Here is a 24000-nt window from a genome sequence, read left to right on the forward strand (position 1 = left end):
AAAGCACTCAGACTCAGAGCCGCGTGTCCTCCCACGGGAGAGGCAGGAACGCCGAGCATCCGGCGGCTCTCCTGGGGTTGGCGTGAGGACGGCATGGGTCACGGAAAGGACTTGGAGGAAGTGGTGCACACCATCGGAGCACGGGTCTGGGCCACCCTTCCGTCCGTCTGCGCGGGGACCCTCTGTCCTGCTGCCGGCTCGCTCGGCACCCAGAGCGTCTGCACAGAAAGCGGCTGCGGCTGCTGCCCCCTGCCCAGCCTTTCTCGTGGGGGTTCCGCACACAGCTGCCCCCTCCTCCGCTGGCCCGAGTGGAGGTGCGCCTGGCTTCTCCCCTTTCTTCGTGAAAAGATAAAGTGCATTCGCTTTAAGGGTGCTGGGCCGTGAGTTCTATGCTTGCCCACACCTGTGCAATCGGATCAAGGCACAGAGCATCCCAGTCCCTGGAAGGTGCTGCCCTTCCACGTCGAGCACCCCGCTGCCCGGCCCTGGAGGTCTCCGCTCTTCCGTCACCAGTGCAGTAAGTCTAGCCTGTCCTTGGAGTTCAAGGAGATGGAACCATACGGCATACGCCCTGGAGTCTGGCTTCCTGCACGGTGAGCGTCATCACATCTAGGCGGCTCTGTGGGTGTGTGGCTTCTCTCCGCTCTTGGGCACTCTTCTGTTGCCTGGCTGAGCCTCGGCTCGTCCCTTCCACTGTTGACAGACACCTGGATTGTTTCCAATTGTATTTTTCCTGTTCATGAACAGTGCCGCCATGATGGCTTTTGTGTGTGTCTTTGGGGAGCATAAAACTTTTGTCCCCGGGAGAGCAATCCAGAGCAGGAGTGCGCCGATGGCTCGCGGGGCACACGTACGCTTGGCTCTGAGAGATGCTGCCAGACGCTTTCCCCAGGGACCGGACCCCCTGCACCCCCTCCCACGTGAGGACGGGCCCCTGCTCCGCACACACACCAGTGCGCGGTCTCTAGGCCCCTGGAATCTTTGCTTCTGGGGGCGGTGACCTGGTTCACGGGGGTTGTATTTGCACTTTTCTGATGACTAATGGTGTTGGGCACATTCTCATAGGTCCCCTGGTCACGCTGGACTCACTTCTTAATTTTGTGTGCAATGTTCTACTGCACAATACTGCGTCGTGGGCTGGCCTTTCTCCTCCTGACCTGCTTCCAACAGAACCTTCCTACAGGTAGGAAAGGGAGATGCAAGAAGCAGACAAACCCACGCCTGGGCCTCTGTCCCCAGAGCAGCTTTCTGCCCGTGCACAGCAGCATGGAAGCCAAGCCCCATGGGCTGCTGGCAGCACGTCTCTTGGGCGGAAACCAGGCCCCCTCCCTGAATTCCCTTTCCTCTCTGTCCCAGCCACACGCAGCATTCCTGTAATGCAACCCTGCCGAGGGCTTCCCGAAAACTAATATTGAAAACAGATACAGAGAGACCAACGATGAGATCAATCCAGCGCCCCACCACACGGCTCTCAGCAGCGTTAGCACCTGGGTGCATCTATGTCTTCCCTGCACGCATTTCATCGAAAACTTTCTTACTAACTTCCTATTAACTGTAAGTTCCAGGCTGAGTGGGAAGGCGGTGGAGGAGGAAGACGCTGAGCTCACCCCCTCCCACGGATGCGCCGAAGCTGCAGCAACCTGCATGTGTAGAGTGAGTCTCTCCAGGAGGAACCCGACGGCCGGCAGAACAGCTCAGCCACAGCGAAAGAAATGCAGAGGAAGCCACTTCCAGAAGCCTAGCGGGGGCAGAGATGCAGGCTCTTAGCAACCAAACCCTCAGCACGGGGACCCGCAGGTGGGGGATGTCTCAGCATTGAGGTCCTCCCTCGAAGGGTTCAAGCCCCACTCTGGGCACCCCGCTGGGGATCTGGGGAAGATGAGCCCCCATAACATCTGGCTTTGAAAATCAGCGGGACTGCTCTCTGGGAGAGCCGGAGGGCTCCAGGAATGTAAGACCCAGCCTTAGAAGGCTAGCATGCTATGTCACCTCGGTCCGAGACCCAGCACAGAGTCAGCAGGCTGAAAAGGCGCTCGGGCCATTCAGGAAGGACATCTGTTTATGACTCATTTTCGGACGTGCGCTGGAGGCACGGGGATCTGTGGGAACTTGCTCTGGGAGCAGAAACGTGGGCGCGGGCAGCATTTTCTCGTCCGCCTTCAGCACAGCGGCCGCGGGAAGGTGCCTGTTCTCACCCTGCCCACCTCCCTTGCCAGCACGGCTCGGCCTGCCCTGGCGTTCCCCTGCAGACCTGTCCCGTCCAGCCTGCCCGCCCCAGCATCCACCCCTCCATGGCGGCTCTGGCCCCTCGGCGCCCCTGCAGCAAGGGAGGCCCGGGCACCAAAGGAGGACCCGCGATCCCAGGCAGGGGACAGCCCTGCGGCACCTGCTGCTGGTGCTTCTGAGACCCACGGGACGCCTTCCACGGCAGGCCACAACCTTCCTGTGCCTGACCTCCCTGATGCACAGAAGCAAGCACAGCGAGTCGGACAAGATGAGGAGACAGGAGACAACGTTCCAAACTGAAAAAGAAGACACCGCCACAAAAAAGAACTTAAGGAATCTGCTGAGCTGACTTCACGGCTCAAAGAGTATCTGTCTCTTCGAGTTTCTGAACACGGGTGTCGGCACTGCCCTCCAGGAAGCTTGCGTTGTCTGTGTGGGAGACTGCTGGCCTGTCCCTGTCCTTGGCAGCACCGGGACCCGTGTTTTGCCGAAATCCACCTGTGGGACTAAGATGACAGAGTATTGCACGGTGTCAGCTTTTATCCCTTGAATCACTAGAAACACAAAACCGTTTCTCAGATCTTCCTCGGTCACCTGCATTTTTTATTAGCGGCCATTCGGGCTGTGTGCTCACCTTTGTCTCTGAGAATATCTCCCTAATCTCACCTGTTAGCGACAGCAAGCGTTGGTCTAACGAGCACACTGCAGGTAGACTTCTTCCTTAGAAATCTGTGTCTTCCTTCTGTCGATGGGGTTTAATTTAACAACAGGATTATTGCCTTAGGAGTGAATAAAGGAGAAACAGTGAGCAAGACATGACAGAGGATGGGGTGCCTGAGTAGGGGGCCCCCAAAGATGTCCACGTCTTGATCTGCAGAACCCAGGAATGTCTCCTCACAGGGCGCAAGGCACATTGGCAGCATGACTACATCAATGACCCTGAGGCCACAGATGATTCACGTGGCCCTGTGTAATCGCGGATGGCCACGTGAGGCAGGACACACTCGGCTGCAGGATAGGAGGCAGGGGCTGGAGGGACCGGGCCAGGAGCCTGGGGATGCCGGGAGCACCAGGAGCTGGAGGAAGTAACAGGACCGCCCCCACCTCCGCCAGGAGCCTCCCAGGGAGCATGGCCCCGCTGACTGACGCCTTGAGTCTCCTAAGACTTGTTTTGAGTTCTTCACTCCAGAACCGTGAGAAAATAAATTGGTGTTGTTGTCAGCCCCCAAGCGTGTGGCCATTGGTTACAGCAGGATTGCAAACCAACATCCCTCTACCTCTTGCTGGTTGCGTCACTGGGAATGGGTTGCTTTAAACCCTGAGCCTGTTTCTTGGCACAATCAGCCTCCCGAAACAGGGCCAGCAGCCTGCCAGCCCTTGGGGGGCAGAGCGAGTGCTCACAGGGACCACTCTCTGGCTAAAGATCAGAAAGCAGGCTGGTGGTAACGTTTCCCCGTACACTGCTAGAACCAGCGCGGTGGGTTCCGGGAGAGGGGCCATTGTCTTCCGAGGCCCCGTGGGGAGGGGGATGTGCCACGTTTCAGCTCCTCCTGGGCAATGGCCCCTCTGAACATGGCCATGGGCTCCTGCACCAGCCCTGTCCTGGAGGCGGCTGACACCTGGAGAGGCCCAAGGGACAGAAGGAGCCTTTCTCAGCGTGGCACCACCTCTCCACCGGCCACGAGCCTTTAGCCCACCTGGCTCTGGGGGTCCAAGCAGCCCCTCTCCTGAGGAGGCAGAAGGCAGGCCGTGTTCCCGAAGGCCCAGGGTCTGTGGCTTCATAACTTCCCTGAGAATTTCCCATATTTTGTAACCAGCGCCTCACAGAGGCCCCCGTGATCCGATCTCACTGTGCACGGAGGTGGGGCTCCTGGGCTCACCCTGGCCTTGCCAGAGCTGGGCCCTCTTCTGCACAAAGTGAGGGCAAGCCCGGCCTCGCATTTGCTGAGCGTGCTGCAGAAGGATCTACCTACAGTCCAGCTCAGAAGTGCTAACACAAACACACAGCACTGGGCTCGTGGGCAGAGACAGACCCAAGGTTTGAGCCCAGAACTCTTCTACAAATTCAGCCTGAGAAGCCCTCCCAAAGCAAGACAGGAAAATAATGATTGCCCCTACTTTTCAGATGGGAAAGCCAAGGCACAGAGAGGGTAAGTCACCTGATCTAGGTCACACAGCTGTTCAGCAGCGGAGCCAGGGCCAAAGCTCACAACCTGCACACTCCGGCATCGTTGAAATGAATTCACTCCATGTCTGAGAGGAGGAGGGGTCCACTCCACTCAGGGCCCTCCAGGACAGTGGTTCCCCAGGCTGGTCGGTATTCAAATCAGTCATGGGACTTGTGACAAACACAGATGCCTGGGGCCCCATCAGCCTGGGGGCTGGAATGAACAGGCAGGGTGAGCAGCAGCGTGGAAAACCACCCTCCAAGCCAGCCTGGGTGGGGCCCGTGCTTGCTCTCGTCCACCGGGCTGTTCGGGAGGTCACCTGCCCGTTCAGCCAGGTCCTACTGGAAGCAAGGGAGACCCTGCCCGGCACCGAACCGCCCCCCCGCCCGTAGCCCCCTCCTGTTCATTTTCTCCAGGCAGAAGGCAAGGCCAGCACCTGCTGCCCAGCATCTCTGTTCACTCCTTCAGGCAGGCAGGCTGGGATTTCTTCCTTGGGTGGATGGAATAGACGCCCGCTCCCAACGCAACAATAGCCCCCAGAGGGCTGGTGGTGGGGCCAGGCTGGCACCAGCCCCTGAAATCCCCCCGGTGAGTACCCACAGCTCTGAGGCGCCAAGCAGCTCATTAAATGCGTCTGGGGTACCCCTTCTATGTACCAGAAACCGAGCCCCTATGTATGGTCAGGTCCCATCAGGAGACAGAACCCACACAGAAGTTTGAACAGGGGAAGTTTAATATAAAGAATTATCAGATCTACTAAGGCAGTAATGTTTAAAGAGAGCTTTCAAGAAAATCCTAGGGTTGAGGGCAAATGCCCAGGGTAAAAAAATTGACCTGAAAGGCATCCCCTCCCCGAGGCTGGGATTCAGCTCTTGTTGGAGGCCCCCCGGATGGCGCACAGGTGTGCTGGGTTGTTGGAGTCAACGTGGGCAGCCGCCAGGCAAGCAGGAGGAAACCCTGCAGAGGGCGGGCAGGCCGAGGCCGGTGGCCGGATCCCTGGGGGTCGGACACTGGGCGCTGCGGCCAGTGCTGGGATGTCCGCGTGCTGTGGGCACGCACCTTGGCTGTCCCCTCATGGCTGTGAGCAGCAGGGAATGCAACATCACTGAAACTAGACAGAGAAGCCCCCTCCTCCGTGCAGAGTCCCTCCAATGTAACATCAGGTGCGCAGCCAAGGAGAGAGGTCTACAGGGTCCGGCCCACAGTCGCAGAGTGGGTGAGGAAGAGCACATCTGGAGCCAAGGCAATAAGCTGGTAACTGCAGCACCTCTCGTATCCATGTCCCCCCTTATGTCGTGAGGATAAGTGACAGCGAGCCGAAGGTGTCCGTTCCACGTCGGACACCAGTGCGTCTGGCCGCTCGGGCTCCCAACACACAGGACAAACGCGGGCATCACGGGCTGCCCGCGGGGCACCGCAGAGGGAACTGGTCGTCTCTGCTGGTGGCGTAAACCCTCAGGACCCCCCCGGGGACGAGGGAAGAGGAGGACACGCCAAGCGCCACGCTCTTTCCATTTCCGATGGACCGGAAGCTCCCGGGGCGGGGGGGGGCGGGGAGCCCCAGCAGAGCCGGCTCTCGGGCTCTTCCTGGACCCTGGGGGCTTCTCCCGGGGGGGAGGGGCTTCAGAAGATCCCGGGCAGCAGGCGGTGGGGCACGGCCGCGGTGTAGCGCTCCCAGCTGCCGCCGTACTTGTTGGCACAGCGGTGCTCATCCCGGACACAGCGGTGGGTCAGCAGGATGGCCATGTAGACGAGGTAGAAATAGGGCAGCAGGTGGCCCCCGCCACAGGCCAGGCAGTACGCCAGGCTGCCCATCAGGTCGCCCGTGTAGTTGAGGTGGCGGGCCACGCCCCAGAAGCCCGACACCAGGAGCTTGCTGCGGTGCTTCTGCCCGTCGGCCGACGTGTACGTGCACTCGATGACCTTGGGCTTCCTGCCCCAGATCAGGCAGCGGCCGTCCGTGCGGCGGAACAGGTCCTTCTGATGGTTGGCCATCCGGAAAATGTAGTAGCCTAGCAGGCCAAGCAGCAGGACGCCCACGGCATGGGCGGTGGCCAGCTGCACTGGGTGGTAGACCAGGTACAAGCCCTGTAGGGAGACGGGGACATGGCCCGGGGTCCGATCCCACTCTGCCCCCACTAGCCGCCCACCCATGCCGCGGGACACCCGGGGGAGGGCCTGCAGTTGCCGACAGCATGAGGACCGAGCTCGGTGCCCCCGCGGCTCTGCCCAGCCCCGACTGAGGGGGCGCTGCCCTAGTTTTCCAGAGATGTCTGGGGTTGTGCTCAAGGCCGCCTCCCCTAACCGGTGTGAACCCAGGTCCCTGTGGCTCCCCAGGCCAGCACTTTGATACCTGAATTTCGTGGGGCAAGCCAGGACTCTCCTGAGGACTCTGAACCCCCTCTGAGCCTTCCCCTCCGAGCCCTGGCCCGTCGTCCTCCCATCCCGAGTTTTCTCACCAGTAAGACTCAGCAGATGTCAGTCCACCTGTCTGGAATGTTCTCACCCCCAGCCTCCCCACTCTGCTCTCAGCCCGGCTGTGGTTATCTCTGGAGGCATTTGCCAACTGTCTGAAACAGGTCGGCGGCTCCTCCCGAGCCCTCTCTCGGGAGCCAGCACCCCCACTTCCCCCCAGCACCCCCTCCCTGCACCAAGTTGCCTGTTTCCTGGCCTTTCGCAGCAGCCGTGAGCCCAAGGGGGGGAGAGCCCACGCACGTCTCCTCTGCTCCCGCATCTCCAGCACATGCCTGGTGCCGTGCAGAACCTCATCAAGTATTTAAGGAATAAAGGGAAGAGAGAAAACCTCTCATCCTTCAACCATTAAGATTTGATAGGAATATAAATATCCCCTTCCATCCACCCAGTTCAGCCAAATCACTCCTTCTTACCCAAAGTCTACACCATGTCATCTTTTTCTTTAAGTGTCACATGCTGAGCTGTGTCCCCCAAATTCATATATTGGAGCCCTAACCCCCACAACCCCCGAATGGGTCCATATGGGGAGATGGGGTCTTTAGAGGGTAATCAAGGTAAAATGAGGTCACTGGGGTGAGCCCTGATCCGGTGACGGGGGTCCTTATAGGAAGAGATCAGGACACAGACCCCCACGGAGGGATGACCCCGGGAGGACCCAGGGAGAGCACGGCCGTCCACACATGAGGAGAGAGGACTCGGGAGGACCCGCCCTCCCGCGCCTGCATCTCGGGTGGCTGTCGCCCCAGCTCCCCTCCCTGTCTATTGTATGTCACGGAGCCCAACTGACTAATCCACCAAGCCTCCTTTCTTCCTGGAAACAGGGAGTGGCCTCCCTCCTCCAGCCCCCAGGGGCCCCCAAGCACACCACCTTTGTAGCGCTCAGCATGTGCTCGGCGCGTCTCCTGAGGGAGCCCCACGCGTGCCCAGGGACCAAATGGCCGAATGTTCTGTGGGGCCGCGTCCCACGCACCGGCCCCTCACCTGCAGGGTGTACAGGTACGGCAGCCAGACGCAGTCCCCCCAGCCCAAGTACCACCCAAAGTGGTCGTGGCAGATGTCGATGGTTTTCAGGTACCAGGCTTCGTTCCAGAAGAAGTCCAGCACGTAGATGGCCTGCAAAACAGCAAGAGCCGTGTACCAACCAGGGGTCACCCGTGGGGCCGGCCCGAAAACCACAGTCTTGTAGATGAGGAGGTGGCACCTTCTCCACTGGACGGCTCCCACGTGTCCGCCACGCCTGGGACACGGGGCGGGGCTGGGGGGTAGGGAACGGGGCCCTTATCCTCAGAGAGTCTAGAGAAGTGGGGCACCCAGCAAAGCCCCGGGAGGTGATGCCAAGGCTGTGGAGCTCTAAGAAGAGCAAGGCCGCTCCCAGCAGAAGGGCTCGGGACGGCCCGCAGGCAAGGAGCCCTGCATGCCAGAGTCCACGCCGGCCCCAAGGCCCTTCACCCGCGGGCCCCCCAGGCTGTGCTCCCCCAGCTGCCCCTGCAGCACCAAGACACCCATAACGTGGCCATGACGTGGCCAGCATGGCCAGTGACCGGTGTCCTTCTACGCAGATGGGGAAAAGGTGCAGATGAATCACCGTTCCTCCTCCCCACCTGAGAGCCACGGGGACCGTGTGGGGAAAACACTTCAGAGACCGTAAACTGTGAATATGGCCAGGACCACGGACAGGCTTGAGCTGTTAACACGGGTCCCCTGGGAAAGAGGCCCTGGGCCAAATGAGTCCCCAGGGCAAGCGCAGCACCTGACCCGCGTGCTCACTCGCCCCCTCCCCAGAGATGCCCAGGAAGGGGGCCGACTCCCTTCTAAACGCAGCGGGCTAAGGTTTCTCAAAACCGATCTGGCCTCCAGGCTTTCCCGGCCCCCGGCAAGCATCAGCACCTGCACCCCTTTGGCCGCAGACAGGCTACCTGCAGGACGTTGACCAGGACCATGGCGTTGGTCACCTGGCCGTAGAGCTCCCGCTGCTTGGCCGCAAAGGACAGGTTGATGAGGGTCCAGGCGATGATCCCGGGGCGTCCGTTGAAGAACAGCTTGAAGTCAAACCACTTCCCAATTCGGGGGTTAAACTCAATGCCCATCATGTAGTTGTAAAAGAAATTGCCTGTGAATTTGCTTGAAAATAGAAACAACACGTACATTTAGCCAGGGAGCGCGTCTCACACCACAGGGCCGGTGCGTGCGTGGACACAGTGCTGAGCCCGGCCCTGGCATCAGCTGCAGAGGAGCAGGCAGACGACACGCCGGGCCCTCCATTTCCCACGGCCTCGCTGGCTCTCACTTGGCACTCAGCTCCGGCTCCACAAGAGTCACCCTGAGCTCCTTCCCAGGCTGGATGGGGAGTCTTCCCTTGAACAGCCAGGCTTCTCCCCACCCTCCTCCAGGTCCCCTGAGGCATGGCCCAGGTGAGCCATACGACTGGCTCGCTGCATGAAGATCTTCGTTTGCATGCGGCTGGAGGTGATTCACAGGGTGCTCGGGCCCCCACGCGCAATTGCAGTTATAAATCTTGCCCGGGTAGAGAGTGAGTGAAAAAGCAGCATGCTCAGAGCCAGGTGCCCGACTCCAGGGCCCACCATGAACCCCTGCTGGACATCCACTGCCCTGGTTCCTGACCCCAAGGCCCTCTCCAGGGGTGACTAGAGATGGACATCCATTGCCCTGGTTCCTGACCCCAAGGCCCTCTCCAGGGGTGACCAGAGAATCAGCCAAGATGACTGATGTGGAGACCTTCCTCAGGTAGAAATTACAGACACACAGGGATTTCTGTGTTCATGAGAAGAACATTTTCATGGCCATTTCCCTCAGTTATAGTAACTAAAAAAGAGCAAAATGTACAAAGTCTACAACAGGTGATTGATTATAAAACACTGAAAATGACTCACATGAGCCACAGAAGACCAGCCTCATTACCTAATTACCACACAAGTCACAAAGCACCATCATCCAAAGACATTTTCCAAGAGCAAGAGTTAAAGGAAACACATTTTGTCTTTACTTGGGCCCCTAAATGTATCTGAGATAAAATGTAGGACCCAAGCACAAGAATCTTATTCATGAGCACTTACACCCATCTACAGGAGGAACCCAATCAACATCTGTTGGTGGAGGGAGAGATGGATGGAGGGATTGAGGGAGGCAGGGATGAAGAATGGGGGTTGGAAAGGTGGATGAGTGGGTGGAATGAATGGAATAGATGGGTTGAATGGGTGGATGGGAAGACGGGGGGATGGGTGGGTTAAATGGATGGGTGGGTAGTTAGGTGGATGGATGCATAGATGTGTAGGTGGGTGGATGGGAGGATGGATGGGGTTAGATGGATGAATGGGTGGATGGATGGATGGGTTACATGGTGGGTGGATGGGAAGGTGTGTGGATGGGTGGGTAGGTAGGTGGATGGACAGATGGATGGGTGGGTGGATGGATGGATGGATGGAAGGATGAACAGGTGGGCGGGTGAGTGGATGGGTGGGTAGACTGGTTTGGTGGATGGGTTAAATGAATGGGTGGGTAGGTAGGTAGATGAATGGTAGATGGGTGGATGGATGGATGGATAAATGGGTTAGATGGAAGGGTGGATGGGTGGGTGAACGAGTTAGATGGAAGGATGGGTGGGTGGGTGGATGGGTTAGATAGATGAGTCAGATGGATGGATAGATGGGTGGGAGGGTGGGTGGGTGGATAAAGAGCTAGATGAGGAGACGGCTAGCTGGGGGGCTCACAACTATCTAACCTAAAGCTTCCATGAGAAGCCACCAACCAGTGGGGCTCTCCCTGGGAAGCTCTTACATTAAAGCCACTGAAATAACAAGACTCCTCACTAAGACCATTTCAGGCCACACTCATGTGCCAGCGATAGAGGCAATGGGCGGCCCCTCCCACAACAGCCCTACAGGTGATGACTCGGCCAAAGATGGACTTGGCCATCCTCCACTGCATTCTTCCTAAGGCAGAAGAAGCCCCCTAGACATTTAGAAAGGATGTTCCCCAGAATCAAACGAGATCCGTTAGGCATCTCCATCAAGGATTCTCAATCCTCAGAGCTTTACGACCTCCTATCCCAAGGTCGTAGAGAAAGGGGTGGAAGCATCCACGTTCCACTTTAGCTTGACCAGCTGCTGAAGTACGTACCAGTCTTTGGCATTGGTGGGGAAGAAGTAGCCCTTGATCATGGCGAAGGTGGAAACAGCGTAGCCGAGGATGTTGGCACACCAGAGCAGTGGTATCCAGTTGTCGAAGACGATGGTGGGAGAGAACCAGGACAGGAAGTGAGAGTTTGCAAACCAGAGAAAGTGCGTGATGAGCCACGCTTGCAGGCCGTTGATTTCATACTTGTTGACAACCCCTGCGGAGGGAAGACGCAAAAATCAAAGTGTTTTCCCGACTGAAAGAGCAGCTGGCCCAGGCCCTGCCTGCTCCGGGCCTGTCTGGAACACGAGATTGCCGTCCTGAAGCTGGTCAGCTTCTGCTCTAACTTGGGCCCCCGGTCAAAATGCCAGGAGCACAGTGACGCTGTTAGCTCCGGGATCAACTGCTCCTGCTTTCAGGGTCCTGGGAAGAGGCAAAGGGCACAGACTAGTCCTCTGGTTCTGATTCTCCTCGGCCGAGCACAGGCCAGACCACCAGCCTGCAGTCTGCTAGAGAGTGAGGATGCCCCCACAGTACCTGTCGGGAAGCACGCCAGCCTCCCGCTGCCCCGGGAGCCCTCTGCAGGCAGGGACAGGGCCGACTCCACCTGCAGGGCTCCTCCTGGCTTCTTGGTGACTGCAGGCAGCTCTGCAGTGCCCCCCAGTCCCCCGGCCTGGATGCAAGCGGCCGCTGCCATGTTCTCGGTGGGGAGGTGCTCCAGCAGCCTGATTACATCATCCAGCTGTGGGGTCGGGGCCGCTCAGTGCCCTGTTTGCTGAAGAACGTGATCTTCAGCCTCCGGGCCAGCTCAGCCCCGGGCCGCCCTGGACACCAGCAGGGCCCGGGGTGGCAGCAATGCCCGAGCGAAGTTCACTTTCATTTTGTCGGGGAGCATACTCAGGGGTGGAAGCGGCACAGGGCTACACGGGCCCCGTGAGACAATGAGGCAGGGAGAAGAGAAGGGATGCGTGTGGGCTCGGGTTACCTGCGGGGGTCACGGCGCCCTCTTGAATGCCTCCCACGTAGCCCGGCAGGAACTTATGGCAGAAGTCAGGAAGCGCCACGTACAAAAGCACCTGCAGTGGAGATTGAAGGCTGAGTGACCCGCCGCCTGGAGGGCCTGGCTCCTTCACCCAACCTTGCCTTTGTTCATTGACCTGACTCACACAAAAGCACCACACGAATGGCAGAAATCCTGATTTTTGGTCGGTTAGTCCTTCCAGAAGAGTTCGTGACTCTGGGTGCCCTGACCGCAGGCCTGGTGGGGCTCTGAGGGCGGCGGTGCCCCGAGCAGGAAGCTCATTACTGCCTAAAGCAGCAAAGCAGTCTCCCCCCGGGACAGCCCACGAATCCTTCCCATGCACGTTTCTGGGGCCATTTTAAAAAGTGAGAGAATTCACATGCCATACAATTCGCCTTTTTAGACCCTTCCCGGGTCACTTAGTGCATTCACAAGGTCGTGCAACCACCACCACCATCCAGCTCCAGAACAGGGCCATCACCCCCAAAGGGAACCCCACCCCCATTTAGAAGTCGCTCCCTGTTCCCCTCCCCCTACTGCCCCCCAACAACCATTAACCCGTTTTCTATTTTTTCTATTCTGGGCGTTTCATATAAATGGAGTCATGCACCACGTGGCCTTCTGTGCGTGGCTTCTTTCACTCAGGAAATGTTCTCAAGGTCCATCCCTGCCAGAGCACACGTGAGTCCCCACTCCTGGTCACGGTTGAGTAACATTCCACCGCAGGGATGGACTAGGCTTTGTTTTAGCCACTTGTCCACTGATATTTCTACTCTTAGGCTATTGTGACTCATGCTGCCCCATCTCGTTTTTCACCCAAAGGGGCCAAGAGACTGGAAATGAGAGGGACCCTGGAGCCCAGAAGCTAGGACCCTGAGAAGAAACTGCTACTAAAGGTGGGAGCCTTCCTCCAGGGAGGAAACCCGGGGTGGAGCTGGGGGCTTCTCCCGGTTCTGTCTCCCTGGATTCAGATAATAAACAACCCTGCCTGTTCACCAGGTTCTTGGTGCAAATAGCCCCTTCCTGGTCAACTCCTTCTGGTCTCAAAGGCCAGCGGGGTCACAACACTTGGCCAGGAGCGTGCAGCCACCTGCTGGGGACACGGGCCGTGGCTTTGCCGAGTGGTGTCTCCTGTAACGGAGAGCATCCCTCTGGGGGCTGGAATGCTCCTTCCCATGGGCTGCTGTCAAGGGAAGCTTCCTGTTGGGCACAGGGCTTCCCGGGGCCAGCCCTGCCTCACAGCCTCCCACAGCATCTTGCTCCATCCTACTATGCATGTCCCTGCAGGGCTGTGCATGGTCCTAAACTGCGGGGCGCCTCACCCCGCACGTGGGTCAGACACCGTGATGCCGCCAGGTGCCTTCTATCAGAAGACAGAGCTAAGTGGGTCAGGCTCCAGGTAATGCCCTGCAGGGTCCTGGGAAGGAGAATGCCAACCTAAGCCGGGGCTCCATTTCCCGGACAAATGGCCATCCCAACAAGAGGGGCGCTTGGTGCCCGCTGTGCCCCAACGACATTAGCCAGGGAGGGCTGACCTGGAACGTGACCCACAGGGTGTAGAGCTGGGCTGCTTTCTTCGTCACAGATGGAGTCTTGGCCCAGATGTCTGAGAGCCGAGCACGCCCAGTGGCAACATCCAGCACGGGGGCTGTCAGAGAGCAGGCATACTGGTCACACGCCATGATGAAGTAGTACACGATGAAGGGCGCGAAGAGCAGCAGAAAGATGACGCTCGCCAGCGAAAACCAGTCCACCTCCCTGCAACAGCAGACAGCAGATGGTCACACGAGCCCGCCTGCCCTGGGACCTCGCAGACAACGCTTTCTGTGTCTGTAGGGGTCCCGTTGTTCAAAGTAGCCAGGGCCTCAGAGACGGCTGTTCGCTCTCAGCACAGAGGCCTCCCCGTTGCCTGGAAGAGCCATTCCACGTGTGTGCTCTACCGCGAGCTGCAGGGAGGCTGACAGATCCGTGGGCACCCACAGAAAGCCCAGAGCCTGTCACCCACAAGGCCAGAGGCTTCCCGGTTCTGGGCAAGGGGGCTGCCCACCCACTCCCAAGTCCCTACACTCTCTGGCCCAAGAAGGACAGAGACAACAGTGAGCTTCAACGCCAGGGCCAGCCTGTTTTAGTCAGTGTTTCATTTCTCCTTCAATTCCTTACTTTATAAAATGGGAAACTGGTTACCTTTCATTAATCTTGATGATAAAAACTTAATTTAATAGGTCTCTAAAATCCCAGAGGCTGGCAACCTCTAAGACCTCACTTTATTTTCTAGCTGGGAAGACTGCCAAGATTCTTACCAGGCACGGCCCCACTGTCCTTGAGTCGCGGCCCTGCTGTTGGTGATGCAGTCTGGACTCTTGGTTTTGGAAGCATCATGTAGGGAGTTTGCAGCCATTGGGCCCTGAGGGAAGAAGATAATCCTGCTCAGATCATCCCATGAAGAAGAGCCACCACATCTCCCTGCCACATCTGCCACCGCTCATAGACTCTGCAGGACTGGCCTCTTTCACTTGCCTACTCACTACCTTGTCCTGATTCCAGATAGGGAAGAGATGACGGATTGTGCTTCAGTTTCTCCTTCCTGAAATCTGCAATAACCTCTTACCTGGCCCTCCTATGTCTCTTGATTCAGTCTTCAGATGGTGGCAAAATGCCCTCTTACCATGTGAACCAGGCCATCCATGTTTCAGAAACCTCTTGCAATCTGCTCCTGCCTCCTGTCCTCCCCACTCTCTCCTCATACCTTCTAATCCAGGCACGTAGGATCTTTAACGATCCTTGAATATGGTTCATTTCATTCATGATACCTGTTATTTCTGCTTAGAACATGCTTTGCAGGTCTCCTCATTCAGATCTTTTGTAAAATGTCCCTTCCTTAGTATGACTTTTTATTTTTCCTGGAGTTAATTATTGCCTACTTTTTCCATTTGCTAAGGTTTCTTTGCATGTCACTAATTTTTTTCTGAATACTCTAACAGAGCTATCACACATTTCAGCAATTTTTCTAGATACTCTAACACAATAATTGATCATTTCCATTCTCCCTCTCCCCTATAACCATTCATCTTGCACCAATGTACAAGCCAGTCAGCCAATTTACATTGCCTGCACCCCAGACAAGTCACTCTCCCTGCTACTTTATTTTCTTAATAACTCTTTACATCATGTAGAATGCTTTTTTTTTTTTTTTTTAATTTGAGTGCATGTCTATTGTCTGTCTCCCTCCATTAGAATGTAAGCTCCCCAAGGGCAGGAATCATGTGTCCTATTTATTGTTCTACTACCAAGTCCTAGAACACAGTCTGGTACATACAGTGCATTCAATAAATAATCACTCTACAAAAAAAGGGGGAATAACTGAACTTGTCTATGGGGGAAGCAATGACATCTACACTTCCAGAACAAGTTCTAATTGTGAAGTTTTCAAAATATCAAGGATAAGAAAACATGATATTAAAAGCTTTTAGAGAAAAATCCAGAATTAAGATTCATACTAGCAGTAAGTTGGATTTTAGAAGACAATGATGGAAAACTTTAAAAACTCTGAGGAAAACTGTTTTGCAACCTAGAATTCTATTCCCAGATTAACTATTATTCAGAGGAGACGACACAGGATCCAAGAGAGCTACTGAAAGAAAGCCCAGTGAAAGGACAAGGGGATGAGAGCTGTGCAGTGCACCAGACAGTAACCAGTCCACACTGGTACTAAATGAATGGCTTTGTTGGGAGGGAGAAGAGAAATGATGAATTTTATTGTGTTAGACTGTGAAAAATTATTGATAGTATGACAGCTGTATTGCAGCATTCAGAAAAAAAAAATAGTGAAAGATGCATAGAAACCTTAGTAAATGGAAAAAAAGAAAAAAGAAAGAAAGAAACCTTAGTGAATGGAAAGTGAGGCAACCATTAACTCCAGGAACAATAAAAAGTCATACAAGGGGAAAAAAAAACCCAAACCATAATTGTAGTACATTACTTGGCTTAACAGTAAATAATAGCAACTTCATCATAACAATGTAATGCCTGGCTATAGACTGACTACTAGATGTGTAGAAGGATACATAAAGCTGAGCGTGACAAAAGTAAATTATTTAAAAATAAGCAGGTAAAGGGGCGCCTGGGTGGCTCAGTTGGTTAAGCGACTGCCTTCGGCTCAGGTCATGATCCTGGAGTCCCGGGATCGAGTCCCGCATCGGACTCCCTGCTTGGCGGGGAGTCTGCTTCTCCCTCTGATCCTCTCCCTCTCATGCTCTCTGTCTCCCATTCTCTCTCTCAGATAAATAAATAAAAAATCTTAAAAAAAAAAAAAAAATAAGCAGGTAAAAACAACAATACAAAAGTAACTAAAATAATGAAAAGTATTTGTTTCTGGGAATTAAGACTATGGGATGAAGTGGAGAACTGTTTATTCTACATATAAGTCTTAAAAGCCGCTGACTTGTTTAAAAATGTGAACATGAGTTACTTTAACACAAATGTACATTCATTAAAAAAAATTTCAGTGACAAAAGACATTTTCATTTGTAGTGTGGGAACTGTAGCCACATCACTTAATTTAATTTTCACAGGTAAATTTATGGAATGTCTACCTATGATGTACAAAGCAGGATGAAGAGTTCCTTATGGACCATCCATCTCTACAGCCCCGAAACAGAATACAGAGCTTGGTGTGTGGGAGTCACTTTCACTGAACATGGCAGAAAACTGGAAAAGGGCCAGAAATGTATAGGCTCAGAACTCAGTGTAAAAAGCCAAACAGAAAATGCTGCTGAAAGGAAAGAGTGTATCTTCTACAGATTCAAACAAGCCCAAACAAATATTTTGAGATTACAGAGTTCATTCACCCAGGAGTCTCCTCTGTCATGAGCACTGAATCTTGTAATAAATGTGTAAGTTACATCCTTGGAAACAAATAGCCAGGGGAGAGGGAGGTGTTCGGGGTGTATTTTATTTTATACCTAAGACTCACAGACAGGAGTTGATGTACCAGCTGTCTTTACTTTTTCAAAGCTAAAAAGTCACTGTCTATGCCCACGAACAACAGTGCTAAGACACGCTTACCTCCAATGTCTTGTCTAGGGGTTTCACAGCAGAATGGAAGTGTTCCTTCTTGAACGGGCCTCTCTAAAATCTCTGGACTCTCTTAATTCAAAAGGCCCACTTGATCCTTCTCAACCCACTAAGAAAGTCCTGCAGGGACACAAAAATGATGAAGACGCTCAGGGAGCTGACATTTCAGGATTGAAGGCAGATAAGGACCCAAAAGGCATTTATTCAAGGCCCACTGTTGGAACCAAGTGAGAAGTGCAAGCCCAAGAGCTCAGGGTTCAAAAGCGGAAGACACCCCATGGAGGGGGTAGGGAATATTACCACCCAGCTTCTTTGCCTAGCACACACAGTGTCTGGCAAATAGCAAGTACTTAATTATAACGGGGGGGTTGAACACAAGTCTTCATGGCAGCATCACCTTGGACATGAGCCTTAGCATAGGCAGATGCAGATCTGATGAGTAGCAATGAACAGAAAGGTATTTTCTTTGAAGACTTACACCAAGCAGCCCCATATGCATCTGAAACATTTCTAGAAGCTTGTTTGTGCCACCAGCCCGAATCAAGCCCCCTGGAGTTAGCACATTCCATTGGTACATTCTGGGAGCCAGTGAGAGCCTAAGAACATGGAGCAGCAGTGAGAGTGATCTGGGCTTGGAGCCTGGCTCTCTGCGGACTCACAGGACCCAGTGACCTTCCTAAGTGTCTTGGGTCATGAATGCCTACACATGTGAGGATCTGCAGTGGTTGTTAAAGCTGGGTGAGGGAGAGTTAGTGTCCCATACCTGGGGATAAAGACCAGCCAGGGGAGGGGATGAGGCTTTCTGACAGCCTGATCAGCTCCCTCGACTGGTCTTTGAGCTCCACAGGCCGAAGACAAAGGGACATGGCCCCTGAGGGTTTGAGGATGACATAGAAGTGCCTGACCCTAAGCTTCTGATTGCCAAGGCATTCATGGCAAAGACATCCATCTCAAATAAACATACCACCAGCTGCTTAACCCAGCTACCAGCGAAACAACCAGAGAAGGAACCAGGCCACTCCCACCTGTAAGTCCCCTTTCAGAAAGCCCTAGGTGACCAAGAGAGCTGACCACTGCAGTGACCTCCCTTCTTCCCGTGCCCTTATTCCCACTCTTATGCTTTAAACTGGCCAATAAAGAGTGAACCCATGAAACCCCAGGCCCCCACCCTTGACCCCCATGAAGGCAGAGTCCCAGGCCCACATACACCCTCTCTCCCCATGACCTCACTGTGTCTCTGAGCATTCTGTGTGGCCTCCAGGACCTGTGAGTAATAAACCTTGCTCGTCGGAGCTCCCCAATGGTTGTTGCTGAGGCGCGCCTGCAATCATAAGGACCACTAGGGCTGGGCCAGCCATGATGGCCCTGGGAGGGAGCGGGTTGCCCCAGTAATGCAAGCCCAGGAGGGTGCTTCAGGCATTCCCAGACCACAGTATCACTATCTACAGGCTGAGACCCACACAACAGATGACTTACGCCCCTTGGCAGCTTTTTGGCATATTGAAATTTTACAAGTTTGGGGATGCTCTAGACACCCAGGAGCATGGCAGAGACATCTGGGGGCTGGCACAAGGAACGTCCTGGAGGCCCCAAGGTCACCACCAAGGCTGTGAGTTCTCAGCAGCACAGATTCCTGCTGCCCACTTGGAATCCGAGTTGTGGGACCACCTGCTAGGCCTGTTTCCTCATCCACAAGCAGCTGTCACCTGCTTACGCAAGGAAATGAGGTCATGGCACCAAGTGCTCAGAGCCTTCCCTGACCCCATCGGAGTTCACCTAAAAGAGAGCCAGCTATCGCCAAAAGGATCCTCAGCACCCTCAGGCCTCAGGAAGGCTCAGCTGGGCTCATGCAGGGCATCAGGGTGAGGTTCAGACTAGCAGAGGTCTAAGGGCCATGCATCCCCAAAGCCAGCCCCAGAGCATTCTGGTTACCCCCTGCACCTAACCACACTGCTACCTGGTGGCTTAAAACAACAGTCTTTTCATCCTTTCTCATTGCTTCTGTGGTTAGAGTCTGGGGAGACTGGCTAGGCAGTTACAGGTTGGGGTGTGCCAGAGCGGCTGTCTTCATGAGGTCTCTCCTTTTGGGCCAGCTAGGTCGTCCTCACAGCCTGGTGGCTCAGCGCCATGGAAAGAGGTTCAGGGAACCAGCAAGGGTTCCAGCAGACCCCACAGAGTTGTACCACCCCTTCTGAGGGCCTGAGGAGACAAGTGACAGCACTTCCAGCACATTCTATCAGCTACAGGGAGTCCCAAGTCCACCTCCTTTCAAGGGGAAGGGAATCGAGATCCACCCCTTGATGCGGGGATTGCAAGGTATGAGAACACAAGATACTGTTGGGGCCATCCCTCGATGATTCAACCTTTACAGACAGTGGCTATGTACTGAGCATCTACGGAGTTCCAAGTGCCCAATATCTTACTGAGTTCTCGCACAGACACCGGAGAGTGAGCATTACGATGTCCATTTTACAGATGAGGAGGTTGATGTGAGCAAGGTGGAGTGCGTTCTCTGCTCACTCAGGCCCATGGGGAGGGAGGTTAATGACTTCTGGGGGTGGACTGGAGAAAGAAGAAAGGCAAGGACCCCTACATTTGACTTCTAATCTTGCGTTACAGTGAGCATATATTTGCAGCTTTTGGAGAGCAGACTCCTGGAGCCACGGTCAAAGCTGCAGCTTACCCTTTAGAATCAGGGCTCAGCGTCTCTGGGCATTTCTTTCCACCTAGGGCACATGCCTACTTCTGAAGGCCTCGGAAAGCGCCCCAGGAGTGGCTCTGCTGGGTCCCTGCTGGGCCCTCAGTCCTCTCAAGGTAAGCCAGGCCACAGCCTCCTGGCGCCAAGAGCTTGGAGGGGCCACACATCTGCAAAGCAGCCCCTGCGTTTGGAAGTGAGGCTTGTGAACTGTACGTGTGAGTTGAGGGAGTGACCACTGCAGAAGGTCCAGGTCGGGGGCGGGGCTGGGGCGGGCTGGGTTGTAGAGAAGCTGCAGGTAAACCAAGAATCACCCCAAAGATCAGCCCCATCATGCTTTGGGAATGGTGGGGGGGGGATGCACAGGTGACCTCCCGATCCCCATTCAGCCACAAATGTTCCCAGAATTGTGGGTCTTAGGACTCCAAGAGCTGTTTAAAAACTCTTTTCATTATTGCTAAATTATTTTATTACATAAGCCTGTTTTCTGGAAAATAGGAAAAGAACACCTGTATCCCCATCCCTGTTTAAGGCTTGGGTGTACAGCTTTTCAATGACAGACTTATCTCCCTCCTGCCCCTTTTGCTGTGACATGCCAGGGGACTTGTTTCCATGTTGAGTCCATTCGTTTTAACAATTGCCACGTATCTCACCGTATTAGTGCATCATGACTTAATCTGATCTTCTTACTGATAGTCATTAATTGTTTCTGGTTTTTGCATGTATATACAGCAAGTCATAATGGGAGTTCTTGCATCTGCATGTTTACACAGCTGTCTGAATATGTCTGGGGATAAACTCCTAAAGATAGATGTTGGGTGGACAGGTAGGTTTACCTGGCCTCTAGAACTGTCTTCACAACCAGAAGAGCAGCTGCCCACCCCTCACCGATTCTGATGTTTATCATTCTTTTTCATCTCAGGTTGACTTTGTCAGGTCTGTATTCTTCAGTCCCTACTACTCTTGGATTCACAAATTCCCAAACCAGACCTCGCGCTGTTCAGATAAGGTTCCAAGAAATGTTTCCGTATTCGAATAGTACCTGGCACAGCCCTCAGAAAGATTACCTGTTATCATCACAGTTATCTGAACTTCACTACCAGGCCTCTCCATGCCCCATGTTTCCAGCTCCCCCTCCCCAACCATCCATATATTTTTTTGAGAGAACACCACAACATTTTATTAAAAAGGAATTCGTCAAATTGCACTCACAAAGAGCGCGTCGTTTTCTGCTCCTACCAAGAGTACACAAAAGGTCTTTTACGCTTCACTGAGCAGCCCACTCCCTCGCTGCCCGTCTCTCAAATCTGGGCACCCAAAGTGGCGCCCGGTGGGGCCCAGTTCCTTTCTCTTTACCTAAGGAGATGCAGGAAGGGCTCAGGTGGGCCAAAGAGGGCAGCGGTCCTCAGATCGGGGCGCTTCTGAGACTAGATCACCCCCGGCCGCTCACCTAGGCGCCCCCCACCTGCACGCACCGCGCTGGCTCACCTGGGCGCCCCTCACCTGCGCGCACCGCGCCAGCTCACCTGAGCGTCTGACTCCGCACCCACCTGGGTCCCGAACTCCAGGCCTGCAGCCCAACCCGCAGCCTAGAGAGGCCGCGAAGCTCCGCCCCCAGCGTGACGTAATGCGATAGACCACCAATCGGAGGCGGGCCCTGAGCGGCCGGCGTCCCTGCGCCCCGCGATTGCTCGCACGCCTCGCCCCACCCCCTGAGCTGACACCGGACCACCAACTGCACCACTCGGCGCCGCTGGGGCGCGGGATTGACGGCCGAGGGCCCGCCCCGCGGACGACTGGCTTCCGGAGCAGCACCCCGCACCCACGCTAAGCCCCGCGGAGCGCGCGAGGGCCGGCGCTCCATCCACCCCGTGGCGGCGGGCAAGTTGCTTCCCCTGCGCTCCAGTTGCCTCTTTCTGCAAATGGGGCTTCCAAGGCGCGCAGCAAACACTTGCTGAGCATCTGATGTGTCAGGCCCTGGGTCCACAGCAACCCACAAAACGGACAACATCCCTGCTCCTAGGGGTCACCACTGTTAGGGGCGGGGGGGAGAGCAATAATCAATAAACAATAATCAAATAGGTGGAGTGTCAGATGGTGAAGGTGCTGTGCAGAGGATTAGAGCAGTTTGATTTGGGGGTGTCAGGGAAGGCTCTGCTAGGAGGCCTGGCAGGTCTGGTTCCCCCAGAAGTGAGGGAGATGGAGTTTCGGGTCAGGATCACACGTGTGCAGAGATGAGAGGGGAAAGAAGCAGCAGCGCTGGAAAAAAAGAGAAGTTGAACTGCCATGCAAGCCCGGCTGGGGCCAACAGCATGGGGCAGATAAGAAGCCACGACAGTTGTCCCGCTTGGCAGGAATGCCCAAGCCACATACATACTCCTGCCTCCGGAGATCAGCTACTGGACAGGGCCACCCTTGCAAGGCCATGACATCGGGCAGGGCAGCTGTACAACCCAAGCAGCCCCTGGAGGGGTGGGCAATTGAAGGTGTCTGCTGGCCCCACTCCCAACATTTGGGACAAAGGTCTTGTTTGCATAGGGATCCGATTGGCACAGCTCTGTGTCCCTCACAGAGATACGTTTTTTCTGCAGTTTTTTATTTTGAAAAATGTCAAACACACAAACCAGTTGAATATATACTAAAGTGAGCACCCATATACCTAGATTCAGCAGCTGCTAACAGTTTCCCACATTTAATTTCCTTCCCTCCCTCTCTCTCTCTGTATCCATCCCCCACTTTTTTCCCTGAACCATTAATTAGCCGCAGGTGATGTCTTCTTCCTAAATACTTCAGCAACCATCTCTTCTCAAATGAAACACATTACACTTTGGAAATTTTGTATCAACCCAATGCTATTATCTAATATATTGTTCATATTCAGTTTTCCCCCATGGTCCCATTCATGTCCTTTATAGCTGTTTATTAAAAGTCAGGATCCAATCGGGAAACCACTCTGTGCGTCAGGTGTCACGGCTCCTTAGCCTTAATCTAGAGCACTGCCCCAGCCTCCCTCCCCTCCCCTCCCCCTCCCTTTCCTTCTTCCAATTATCCGTCATGAACAAGCATTACTTTAGAGATGGGGAAAAAAGTATTTTAAATGTGAAAACGTGTATGACAAAAGCAGCATCGCAAGTCGGGAGAAAAAGACGGACTGTTCAATGACAGCGAGAGTTACTTATTCGTACGGGAAAAAATTGGATTCCTACCCTACCTAAAAGGACGCAAGAATGAGCTGTGTTAAGAAACAGCGAAAGCCTGCCGCAGTAGATCGTCACGAGCGCTCCGGGTAAGAGATGTGGCAAGAGCATAACTGCACCCCGCCAGGCTGCGGGACCCGTAGGCCCAGGGAAACGAGGCGCGGCCGCACAGAGGCCCGCTCTGGCAAAGGGACACAGGGCCAGCGCGCGCGGGCGCCGCGCTCAGCGCGCCCTCCGGCACTGAAAGGGGAGCGCACGCAGCACCCAACTGCAGAAGAGGAATGAAAACGACGTATCCAACATTACGAGGGGAAACAGCCAGGTTGAAGAGGCGGACTGGGTGCAGTTTGCGGGGGGGTGTGGAATAAGAGTGGGGCTGCGCTCGCTCCGGGGACCGGCCCCCGCGGTGGGTCGCAGGGCTGCAGGAACTCCTCCGGGATTCGCGGCGGGGCGGAGCGGACGGGCCTCCCTCCTGCGCAGGAGCGGCCGCGACTCCGCGGGCGGGGCGGGGGCGGGGCGGGGGCGGGGCCTGTCGCCGCGGCTCTGCTGTCCAAGCCCGGCGGGACCCCGCGGGACGACCCGGAAGAGGCCAGGCCAGTGCGGCCGGGATGGGCCGGAAGGTGACCGTGGCCACCTGCGCGCTCAACCAATGGGCCCTGGACTTCGAGGGTAATTTGCAGAGGATTTTAAAGAGTGAGTCTCGGGGCGGCGGGGTGGGGGGAGTGGGAGGAGTGGGAGGACAGGGTAGGACAGGCTGGTGGGGCTGGGTGTGGGGAGGTCGGAGTGGGGGGGAGCGGGGTTCCGAGGGGGACAGGGTGTGAGGGGGGACGGGGTGGGGCAAGTGGGGCCGGAGTGACAGGGTTATGGGGTGGGGGTTGGCGAAGGTCCAGGCCTGCCCGGCCTGCTTGCTTGTGAGGCACACACAACCTTGGTCTGTGGAAAGTCGCAGCCCTGGGCTTGGGGACAGATAAGATGATGCATAATGACCCCCCGTAAGTGCCCAGGCCCCCC

The 24000-nt window shown here is 55.2% G+C and overlaps 2 protein-coding genes across 7 annotated transcripts in view; one reads left to right on the top strand and one right to left on the bottom strand.

Annotated features, from left to right (window-relative positions):
• Positions 1-5109: 5109 nt before the first annotated feature.
• Positions 5110-21404, bottom strand: DHCR7 (7-dehydrocholesterol reductase). Of its 4 annotated transcripts, none has more exons than XM_035013498.1 (9): positions 21319-21404; positions 17089-17217; positions 14325-14428; positions 13560-13782; positions 11989-12079; positions 11007-11220; positions 8786-8990; positions 7851-7982; positions 5110-6482 (listed from the first exon to the last, which is right to left on the bottom strand). In XM_035013498.1, the coding sequence occupies exons 3-9, from the start codon at positions 14420-14422 to the stop codon at positions 6018-6020; spliced, it is 1428 nt and encodes a 475-aa protein (XP_034869389.1). In that variant the 5' UTR covers positions 14423-14428; positions 17089-17217; positions 21319-21404; the 3' UTR covers positions 5110-6017. The 4 variants fall into 4 exon arrangements, with proteins under 4 accessions (XP_034869389.1, XP_034869390.1, XP_034869388.1 ...); XM_035013499.1 differs by having other exon boundaries at positions 21296-21392; XM_035013497.1 differs by having other exon boundaries at positions 21281-21392.
• Positions 21405-23523: 2119 nt separating this feature from the next.
• Positions 23524-24000, top strand: part of NADSYN1 (NAD synthetase 1) — a 33494-nt gene continuing 33017 nt past the window's right edge. For 2 of the 3 annotated variants that reach the window (XM_035013503.1, XM_035013505.1), the window contains exon 1: positions 23524-23682. In XM_035013503.1, the coding sequence (XP_034869394.1) occupies positions 23598-23682 (85 nt within the window). In that variant the 5' untranslated portion in view covers positions 23524-23597. The remainder of the gene's footprint in view (positions 23683-24000) is intronic. The other variant, XM_035013504.1, reaches the window with a different exon arrangement.

The sequence above is a fragment of the Mirounga leonina genome, unplaced genomic scaffold (assembly GCF_011800145.1).
Source record: "Mirounga leonina isolate KUSES-001 unplaced genomic scaffold, KU_Mleo_1.0 Mir_166, whole genome shotgun sequence".
Taxonomy (NCBI): Eukaryota; Metazoa; Chordata; class Mammalia; order Carnivora; family Phocidae; genus Mirounga; species Mirounga leonina.

What these genes read in the sequence shown, in the direction of transcription:
- DHCR7 (XM_035013498.1), bottom strand. Translation starts at nt 14,422, where the DNA reads ATGGCTGCAAACTCCCTACATGATGCTTCCAAAACCAAGAGTCCAGAC. An exon ending in GGGCGCCGTGACCCCCGCAG is followed by an intron (nt 11,221 to 11,988) that starts GTAACCCGAGCC and finishes TTCCCTCCGCAG; the next exon opens with GGGTTGTCAACAAGTATGAA. An exon ending in TCCTGGTCAACGTCCTGCAG is followed by an intron (nt 7,983 to 8,785) that starts GTAGCCTGTCTG and finishes GCTGTTTTGCAG; the next exon opens with GCCATCTACGTGCTGGACTT.